The 11,226-nt window shown below is 30.5% G+C and overlaps 2 protein-coding genes across 2 annotated transcripts in view; one reads left to right on the forward strand and one right to left on the reverse strand.

Annotated features, from left to right (window-relative positions):
- LOC128386954 (cell adhesion molecule Dscam2-like) overlaps positions 1-7,066 on the reverse strand; it is a 54,899-nt gene extending 47,833 nt beyond the window's left edge. The window contains exon 1 of the mRNA XM_053346074.1: positions 6,342-7,066. Coding sequence (XP_053202049.1) covers positions 6,342-6,645 — 304 coding nt within the window. The 5' untranslated portion in view covers positions 6,646-7,066. The remainder of the gene's footprint in view (positions 1-6,341) is intronic.
- Positions 7,067-7,728: 662 nt separating this feature from the next.
- Positions 7,729-8,908, forward strand: LOC128386956 (DNA helicase MCM8-like). The gene is made up of 2 exons (XM_053346076.1): positions 7,729-8,552; positions 8,625-8,908. The coding sequence occupies exons 1-2, from the start codon at positions 7,821-7,823 to the stop codon at positions 8,793-8,795; spliced, it is 903 nt and encodes a 300-aa protein (XP_053202051.1). The 5' UTR covers positions 7,729-7,820; the 3' UTR covers positions 8,796-8,908.
- Positions 8,909-11,226: the final 2,318 nt, after the last annotated feature.

Here is an 11,226-nt window from a genome sequence, read left to right on the forward strand (position 1 = left end):
AATCTTGTATTCTCTTTTTGAATTTATTTCGAAGGGACCATTTATCTCTTCTCCATCGTTTTGATACATTTCTTGTATCACTTGAGCTTCCCAAATTTCTTTCTGAAGCATATTTTCGGTTTTCTGATCAGGACTTTTGATTCCCCAATCCAGAGCTATTCCACTTAGCTCATTTCGAGTAATCTTTTCACTCACTGTAGTTTTAGGGTATGTTGTTGTTTTTGTTGGCGAGTCTTCAATCATGTTGATTACTTTATTTTACCCTTTTCACTTAATTTATCACACAGTTTATAGTTGATTTTTACACAAATCTAATCGAAGTTGATTGTTGTGGGGTGAAAGGTCCTCTCACCCTGCGACAATTTAACTTGAAGTACTTTCACGGAAACGGAAACTAAGGCTTGTTAGAGTTTATAAGCTTCTTAGCTTTTTAGGCGTTTCTTAGTTGATGATGTGGCCACAAAGAAAGTCACTTAGTTCTCACTTAGATTAGCAGAGGCATCTCCACCAATGTAAGTAAATTTTGTTGTCAAAAGAACCTAAATAGGAACCCGAAGATCGACTAAACTAAGGAAACGGAGACTTTGAATTTAAGCACTTGAGTAATTAGATTTTATTGAATGTAAGGTAAATCAGAAACTGTAATTAAATGGGTTGAAAGGTAAAGGGGTTAAACTTAATTGAACGTAAAGGTGAATCACAAAATTAGAGGTTTAACATATTTAAATCAAACACTTAATTGGACTGAGGACCTTAGTCCAAGGGCTTGATTTATATATGTGAAGGGTTAATCCCTAGACAATTAGATAAGAGTTAAATAGCATGTGATTGAATGATTAAATGGGGGAAGTTAAATAAGATGACGTAATACATTAGTAATCCCCTTACAATAATGATCATGTTAAAACAGGTTCATCACCATCATCCTAAAATGTTGACCTTATATAATCATGATCATCTGGATGATGATAACCGTGACTTGAATTTTATACAATGTTAGATTGATGATTCCAAATAGACATAATCTCCCCTGAGAAATGATAACAAGGATGAAGGTTTCAAGTGTGTGTGGATTGTTGATCAAAGTAAAATTGAACAGTTTCAAACTTATCATCTGATCATCCTGATTAGTTCAACTACTGTACTCATGAAACTTTTCAATTCAATTCTGTAACCATCACAATAACTGTTTGTATACATCAAACTTTTAAACTTTTAATCACTCAACTAATATTGGTGACATTTATCAACAATCAATTCCCATTAGGAATTAATTTCATATCTTAAATCATCATGACACTTAAAGATGAAATTAACCAATCAATATCATTTTAAATCTCAATTATTTAACTGTCATAAAGTCAATTGCAATTCAGGTTTGACAATCTAATTGCGATTACTATTACTAATTCTTGAGATAAAATAATCATTTCTTGTTGATTATCAGTGTTAATTTGTTTAAATTAAAATAACTAATTGTAAGTTAGATACTTTTTTATGTATCGGGTTGACTTTTATTTGAATGAATTATCAATTGCTGGTAAACTAATTGTATCATTAGTGTTGATTACTGATGTAATTTGTTTTGCTCATTTCATGGTGAAGTTCTTGAAGTTGAAAATATCTTGTGATTATTATAATTCAGTCCATTTTAATTACAGAACATAAATTATTGGTGTAATCGTAGGAATAAGGAAGATGATTTCTTTTCTTTTTGGTCTCTTCCTCTCTTCCTATCTAACTGGAGGTTAATTAATTAATTAGATCATCTGTAATTAAATTGAGATGAACATGCTGGTAAATTATCAACGTAAGTGCCTGTTATCATTTTATTATCATGATTAGTTAGAGTATAATCATGAATATTTGACAAAAGTTTTAGTTTTTCTTTATTGGGGAAAAATGTCAAGAAATGAATTTAGTTCAATGAACTTTTCAATTTGATGAGATATCTTTTCATACTTTTAGTCTATGAAATTGTAGGATGATAAGAATGAGAGGATGAGAGAATATTAGAAATGGTATTGTCATCTTAAAGACGATTCATCATGGGGAAAGGATGATAAAGAGAAAGGGAGAGGGAAAGTAAGGACATCATATGAAAAGATGATGATGATGATGATGATTAAGATGATGATGAAGGGAAAGATGAGTGTGGTAATAGTGAGGGAGAGATGGCTGAGGATTAAGAGGAGGTCAACAATAAGAGAGTAGAAAGTAAAGAAAATGTGATGAGGAAGAAAAGTTATCATTTCGAGGAAACAATTGGAAAGAAACTTTTCTTCCTTTTGGTTATACTTTTCCATAATTCTGATCGATTGATGGAAATATTTTTTGATCACCTTGATGGATTGTTATTCAATGTATTCACTGAACAGCCTGAATGGTAATATATTAACAAAGAAAAGTGTGAAAATAAAATGATAATTGAGTTTAGGATGAGAGATGAGAATGCAAATGAGTTCTGAATGAACAACTTGTTCAGAACTTGGGAGTTTCTTTGTAACAGTTACATTTCATGTTACAGTTTGATGATTTAATTTGATGAGAAGAGCACAGAGTAAGAACGAGAGAGGAAGAAAGAGAGAGATTAAGACTAAATCATGATAAAGAAAAAGCAAGAAGACAAGGATGATGATGAGGGAGAAACACATAATGTCTAAGACGATATTAGGTGATCCTTAAGGTCTGTTTCACATAATTGCTTGAGACAAAAACGAAGTAATCTGTTCATGGGCTAAGATGCCGATGATGATTTCATTTGATTCAATCGACTGGAAATCAAGTGAGAGAAAGAGTGAGAAAACCATGATAATAAAGATAGAAAAAAACTCTCATAAAGTTTTTACTCTTCATCTCTCAAAGTTACATCTTAAGTTTTGATAGACGATCATGAAAGATGATCTCATTTGATTATCATCATTATTTGGTAGTCAAGGTAGAAATAAGAAGTAAATCTATTAATTCTTATTCTATGTATACACTTCGTTTCCCCCTGGAAGATTAATCTATGTATTCTGAATACAGAAAATCATTTCATGAGGATACATAAGTTAACTCTTTAAGACAAGATACAGATTTACAAAGTAAATGAAGATAAAGATGATGATGCTGATGATGAATATGAAAATAAGAAGTTAAAGTTTCAGAGATTTGAAATACATATAAACAGAGGAAGAATATCATGAATCTAATTTCCATTCTTAGCATGGAGATTCTTAATTCGTCTTGAACATTAAACCAAACAAAAACTGGAACTTTCATCCAAAGGAGATAACCTTTTGTTGTATATTCATACATATATCTTTGGATAATATCATCATTATCATTATTATTATTGGTATCCAACCGAGATTAAGCTTGATGATAAGATATGATAGTTTCTTAAGAGATAATAAGTTTAGGAAGACATAGATTAGATAAAGTTTGGGTTAGTTATTAATACGAAAGAGTGAAAATAAATCACTAACTGTAAATGTAACTGGTTGGAGATTCTCGCACAATAAACAATATACAGTATTAATGATTAGATTGCTTTGGAATAAGATTAGAAATTAAGATGGAATAATGATGATTACTATCAATAGAGATTTTTAATTTCTCTGTTGTCAACGATAATTCCATAGATTAATGAACATTATGATGATTGCATGAAGAACATAAAGTTTTCATTAAGCTTCTTTTCTTATTTTAACCTGAGGTCAACATTTACCTTCATCCCGAAAGAGATTCAACTTACAATGGCTAATTTGATTACTTTCAAGTATCATCTTTGTTTCCGTCATCATCATTATTTCTCTCTCTCTCTCTCTCTTTCTCAAGATGAAAATTGAGGAAGAGAAAAGTTTGTTAGTAGAGAAACCATATTATCATGGTTTACTTTTTTTCTTCTTCATTTACATGGTTACATTACAAATCGATTCAAATTCTGATGATGATAGAACTCGAATCATCATGATCACTATCATATGGTGGTGATGCTGGTGAAACAAAGAGGAAAAAATTCCCCAAAGAAAATTGTATTTTCTTTGAAAGATGTAGATGATGAGGATGAGAAGAAGAGAAGAAGACAAGGTGATGGTATATAAGATGAATAATATTCAGCAAATGAAATGCTATCAACATGATATTGTGAGAAAAAAATAATATCAACCTATATGTTTATATGTATTCTAAGCAGATTCTGACAGAATAATATTTCTCTTCATTATTATTATCATCATTATCATCCGCATCATCATATACCTTTACCATATTGAGCCAATTAAGAAAAAAATTAAGAATCATCTCCTTTCCTCTTACTCCACTTATTCATCCTTGATCATCATCATCATTATTATTATCTTTACCTTCATCATCAAATTAACATGATCATCTTAATAATAAATTGAATAACTTACTACGATAATTAAATATTATCACTGTTTCAACTGAGACTCTTGATGATAATTTAAGTTAATCAATGAAGTTTCATCATTTTCATTCAACATCTTCATTAGTTAGTGAGTTTATCAAGTCAATTCAGTTTACCAATCATACTGATTCCCTGTAGACATAATCATTGATAGATCATCAATATAACATGAAGATGATGATAAATTAAATTGATAACTCATTTTATCTGGAATAATCTTTGATGATGTTACAATGTTTACAATCATCTTGATTATCTTCATGGAAACTCAATAATGTATAAGATTTTATCAAATAACTTTCAACTCAATCAACTGACCTTATCTTTCTTGTTGTTGTTTATTAAAAGTATTCAGAGCAAGAGCGAGAGACAGAATTTCATGTTATCATCATGAAATTTCTAGATAATGATGATTAATATCAATAATAACTGAAGCAAAGAGCAAAATTCTGATGAATATTTAATCTTCCCGGTTTGCAGTAATCAAGTTTTACCTCAATAATCAAAGTTTACTCCTTTCCATGATGATGGTGCATGGTAAAAGTTCATTATCAGATTCTAACCCTTTTTGAAAACTAATTCCGATGAATAGTTAATGTATTGTTACCTTTTTTGTATTCAAAATTAAGATAATCATGTTAAATTACCAGAATTTCAGATCAGCATCATGATTAACTTTTGGTTTTCTCGATTTTTATTTCCAGCAATTTAAGTGGTTTAATCTATTATTTTTTTCGCATTCTCTTTTCAATTACAATGATGATGATGATGATAACGATTACATGATGAATTTGACTTCGATAAAGTTTCAATTCTACTAATAGATTGTAAAAATAAATGAAACAGGAAATAGTTTCATGTAAGCGACTTCCTCCCACCTCCTCTCAAGAAGCAATTCAACTCCTATTATCATTCATTTCCCTCATCATCATCATCTTTCTTGTCTTCCAACTTTCTGTCCACTTTCAAACTGGACACAACAAATAAAACCTTACCCATTGTTTGCTTTTGATTTCTAATGAGATAACTTGACCAATTTATTGTCTTCCACTGGTCATCTCTTTCCTCCATCATTGAATAACATTGATTTCTATTCTTACTTTTTTGTTTGTTTTCTTGTCTTTCTCAACGATTCATTTTCATTCATTCCTATTACATGAAAAATACACACTCACATGAAATGAACAATATCATCCTGATGATTATCATGACATGAATGAAAGTGAAGCAAACTTATTACTCCCTCATCTCATGTCCACTGATAACTTTGCTTCTCATCTCAATGGTCATCTTTTTACCCTCAAGGCTTAAATTAATAAAATAAATATTACTCTAAATTCATTTACTCTAAAAAGGGTCAAATTATTTTCCAATGTACATTATTTACCTTCAGGGTTGATTATCAATGATATTGAAACTATTCATTACCCTGAAATCAGAATTCTAGTCAGATTGTTAACTGAAATAAATTGAATTCTTGTTTCAACATTTGAAGATTTTGGAGAAATTTCTGTTCAACCCTAATTCGATGATTTAACTGATTATTCAGAACACTAATTAATTAATCAAATGAGTTGATTAACCCGAGTAAAGTTAATTAAGAGAAAGGAAAATTATATAAAAAGTTCTGAGGAAATTGTATCAACTATTATTATTCATTATCATGAGAACTGGGAGTTAACTCATGGATTTTAATGAACTGATATTCTGATAACTGTCAAGATTAATGATTAAAAATGATGTTAATTTGATTCCGATTGAATTGATTTATCATCAGGATTGATGATAATCAAAATCAAATCAATTATTAATATTAACTTTGTTTTTCATTGAAATTGACTGTTGATTATTTGATGAGGCTTTTTTTTTGATTGTTTAATGATTGGATGGATATCTTAACTTAGCTTTTAATTGATTAATCACTTACCTCTTTTAACTATTGTTAATTGATTAATTATCTTGGCTTGTTGTTCACTTAATGATAAATTGTTAAATGGTTGATCAGTTGAACGAGACGTTAATTTATTATCAAGTGATTGGATTTGTGCTTGTCCATTGATTTTATTAGGTGTAATTGTAGTTAAATTGTTACAATTGTTATCATTAATTACAGTTGAAGATAACAACAATTTATCAGAAGCAATTGAATCAACTGATAATAACACTAATGTTGAAAGGGATACAATTAAAAGTAACAATGTAAACCTAATTGTAATCTTAATCATCACCATGTTTAACAATTTGGATCAACTTAATTGTTGATTAAACAAAAACTTCACAAAAGATGAACAAACAATTTAAATAAAAAATTGTATTCACTTTGAGAAAACTGATAAATCAATCACATCAGATTAACATTATCGGTGATTTATTTAATTGTGCATAATTTTCACGCAATTAGTTAAACAATTAGACTTGGATAATTGGTGCACAGAGAAAATAATTAATAATCATCGGTGTACCTCGAGTTTCATCGAGTTGACCGTTAGAACAAATTTGTTTTTTCTATTGTAACATTGTCTCTCTCACGATGGATTCTCATCTGTGAATTACCGGTGAAAGAATCAAGATAATGATAAAAAGAGGGAAGATGGTGAGTCGAGTGAGATGATGATCAGCATGATGAAGAAGATGATGATGATAAGTCTCTCTTTTTTCTCTCTTTTCCTTTTTTCCGCCTCCATGAATTCAGAATGAAACTCATTGACAAAATTTCTCGGCTCATGCTTACAAAATACAAATTCGAACTGAACAGAACTTTCTATTCAGAACTTTTTTCTATTCTTCTTTCTATCTTCATCTTCCGTTGGCATAACAACTATATTTATCACTTCTCTTTCGTCATCTTCATCATCCTTTCAAGCTCCTGGTGACAGTTTAAATGTTACTTACAATTAATGGGCGACAATAATCATATGATTTACTGAGAAAACTTTTTCATTTTCTCAACAATCAAGCAAATTATTTTATCTAATGAATCCGAGTTAATTGCTTCAATTTAATATTCTAAAAAGAAACAAATAATTGTTTCGAAATTTTAATTGTTAACAAAGTTTAACTAAGACAATTTATCTTCAGAACAAATAGTTTTGCTCTTAACTGTTGTTCTGGTTTAAGTTTGGAAATCTCAGCTTAAGTAGTTCAACATTTGTTGCATGATTAATTTGTTGAGAAATTAGTTAATTGTTTTGTAATTTTGGTTGAATAAAATAGATTAACTTTTCGCGACAAATTTCAGAGTTTAATTATTGATTGAAGTTTAATTTTTCGTCATTATTCGTGATTAGGAGATGGCCCCTTTTCTCCGGTTTGTTTACCTTTTTGGACGCGGTAAAAATTTTATTTTTTATTGTTTTTCTTTTGTTTTCTCGTTAATTGTTTCATTTGTGATTAGATTTTGTGAATTATGGATTTCGATTGTCCGGGAATCGAAAGTTACTTTCCTCGTGAATGTTTCGGTGATTCAAATTTCAGAAAAATAATTGACCATTGTAAAGAAGTGGTTGAACCTTTATTACCGATGGAAGGACTCACTTTGGATTGTATTGAAAACGAAGGTTACTTTTCTATTGATATTTATCGTTTAGAATTTGTCAATGAAGAATTTTTGAATAAAATTCTTGAAGATCCGTTAAATTATTCTAAATATTTGGGTGTTGCTGTTCTCATGCTTTACAAGGCTTATAAGGAATCGGAGGCCGAGGAAGGAGCAAGTCAAACCTGCGAAATTGAAACGCTTAGAAGACTTTGGTTTGAATGTACTGGTTACAAGGAGATAATCCCAATCGCCAGTATTTCACCGCCTCATTATGGTAAATTTGTCACCATCTCCGGTATGGTTGCTTCAATTAGTAAAGTCACGGAGACAGTATACGAGGCCACCTTTCGATGTGAGAAATGTTCAAGTCTTCAATATGTACTTCAACCCATGGGACAATTTCAAACTCCGAAAACTTGCCATTCACCTAATTGTAGTCTCCAGTCCAACAATTCTCAAGCAAATCATCGTCCATCATCTATTACATTTTCACGACTCAAACATGCCGATATCAAAGTACCATCACAGATAATTACAGTGATCCAAACTCGTTTCGACAATAAATCAAACGAGAAACATGTCGATGTAATTCAAGTTCAGGTTAGAAATTTTCGATATCAATTTAATGGCTTATTCTAATCTCTATGTTTCCCTTTCTTCCCTTAAAAACAGCTATTAAATCATCTGATAGAAAAATGTTTCATCATGGATTCAGTAACGGTCTCTGGTATCATAGTTGAACCCGAAAATATTGAAGGAACTGGAATCTGTAGCTTTTACATGATATGCATATCTAGATATGTATGTTATATGAGGGAGGCTAGTTTTAAATGTAATAGATGACTTTTCGTGGCTAATATAATAATCATTAAATCTTGACGCGTGTTGACCTTTTTTAGACAATGAAAAAATAAAATATAAATTAAGAGATCGTTTTTCAATAATATTTACCATAAGTAAAAGTGTTTCAAGAGATTTTATCAAACAAAGATGATTTTTTTTCTAATATTAGAACAATCACGTTTTTTAATTCCCTTGTAATCGAATATTTTTTGTAAATGATTATGCAAAATTGATTGAATTTGGGAAGATCGATCACTGACAGAGATTGAATGCAGGATAGTTTGATGAATACGAGAGATCAGTTGATATTTCTCTTTGTGAACTTTGATTACATCATGAATTATTCTCGAGATGCTTTTAAAGCTCTATCGATATTTCCGAAAGTACCCAAGGCTTTGCTCAAGCTTATATTTAAAAATATGTTCGGTTCTGCTCCTGTTTTATTCATTAACACTTCTTATCGTACGAACTCAGATATTTCGTTCGTGATATCAGGTGAAGCTGATATAATTTTTCCAGGTGAATATTTTAATTATCTGGATGGCACAGAAGTCAATGTATCTATTGGGCCGGCGGTTGGCAGTTACGGTTGTGTCTTCTTGAATATATACCCAAACGCGTCAACTGGTGTAATTAACAAAGGAATACTATCATCCCTTGAGATCGTCGATTATTCCGTTTGTATCTTCGTCACCCTGTTAACTGTTCTGACTTTGATAATATGTTTTGCTCGATCTAATATCAGGAGTAAATATTCCACCTTTTATCAACATTTGATCACAGAGTTTCTACTTAAAACTATCAAAGGTAAATTTGGGTTATTCATATTGCTGACTTGTTCTTTCTCAGTTTATTACATATTACATTTATTTTCCGCATCGTTCACAACACAATACTCGATAGCTTTACGTCCAAAACCATTGAATACCTGGTCTGATCTAACTTCAAGAAAAGAAATCAATTGTATTGCAGATATAAATAATTGTTATCGTTTCGCAAACGAGTCTATGGGCTTAGGAAACCCACTAAGTCCTATTGATTATCGGCTACTCGCTGAATATTTTCAAGAAACGGCTAATGAATCAATGATTTCACTCTTTGGAAAAGACAATAGCGTTGTGCAAGTGTTCAGACTTCATTGTCAATGTTATAATCGTATAAATAATAATCTGTTTAAAAATGGAGCGAATAGTCTGTTTCATTCTGGTACAGTTCGCTATTTTGCAAGAGCAGGTGCTTTCTTTTATAATACTAATATTGATCGTAATAAGAAACGATGGATTATCAGAGCTTCGTATTCGCTTTTTGAACATGGTATGTATTCAGTGGAAAAAGCTTATAAAACATACTATGGTCGTGTCGAGAGCCTTTTATGGCCCTCATGTTGGCGTTACGAGATGTTAAGTACTCGACCAGAAGGTTCATACAGTCCAGTTGCTTATTCTAATTTTATCGATCTAATTTATCTTTACCTATCACTTTGTATTCTTGCGATTTTTACATTTTTAGTTGAATTTTTCCGCAATAAATGTAAGTCTTAAGATGGATAAGAGCAACTCTGTAACTATGCATCTGCCGATAAAATCAATTATATCATTAACCAATTCGACTTAAGCTTATGATAAGTCAATTACACTGTATTCCATAGCTTGGACTCTTCAGAATACAGTTAGGTCAAAACTAAAAGTTGTCACTTTCTTTAATAAAAATGCATTTAACATCGTTGAATTTGACTTTCAACGTAATTTAATCAGTTGTTTTCAGAAAGTTCATTCACAGCTTCGATAACGTATGACTTTTTCTCTGGAATCCAGAGTCTGGATGAAATTAGACCTTGAAATGATTGAAACTAATTGTTTAACTAATTCTTTTCAACCAACACTTTACTCATTTAATATTGATCCCGTAAACTATCAGCCCATTGAAAGTTGATATCTATTGGTTCAAACGCGTTAACGATAAACAAAATGTAAATTAATCACAAATAAAGTTTGGATTCTATTGATACAATAATGACTAATTCTCACAGGCGATTGGAGTGTAAATTCACATTAATCAAATGGTATTCTCATCAAATATAAATCTTAAGATGTAATAAGATAATTCCATTATTGCAGAATTTGTGGCAGTAGCACTCAACTAAATTATGAGTTAAATTGATTATTTCGTTACTTGAACTTACGTTTAAACCACGATTGAGTGAAAATATTCATTTAATGTTTACTTGAGTGTTAATGACTTTTTATTTAAGTGTTAGTTAAACACGAATAAAGTTTACATTGTGTCTATTCAATTGACTACTTCTCGCAGATGATTGAAGTATAAATTAACATTAATCAAATGGAAATCTACAGGGCGTAACAACCAAATATCCGGACTTTTGACGCTTTACCATTTCTAGGCTATTTATTAGGTCAGAGTTTTTTCTTCG

This window comes from Panonychus citri, unplaced genomic scaffold, assembly GCF_014898815.1.
Source record: "Panonychus citri isolate SS breed McGregor unplaced genomic scaffold, ASM1489881v1 Contig00077, whole genome shotgun sequence".
Classification (NCBI taxonomy): domain Eukaryota; kingdom Metazoa; phylum Arthropoda; class Arachnida; order Trombidiformes; family Tetranychidae; genus Panonychus; species Panonychus citri.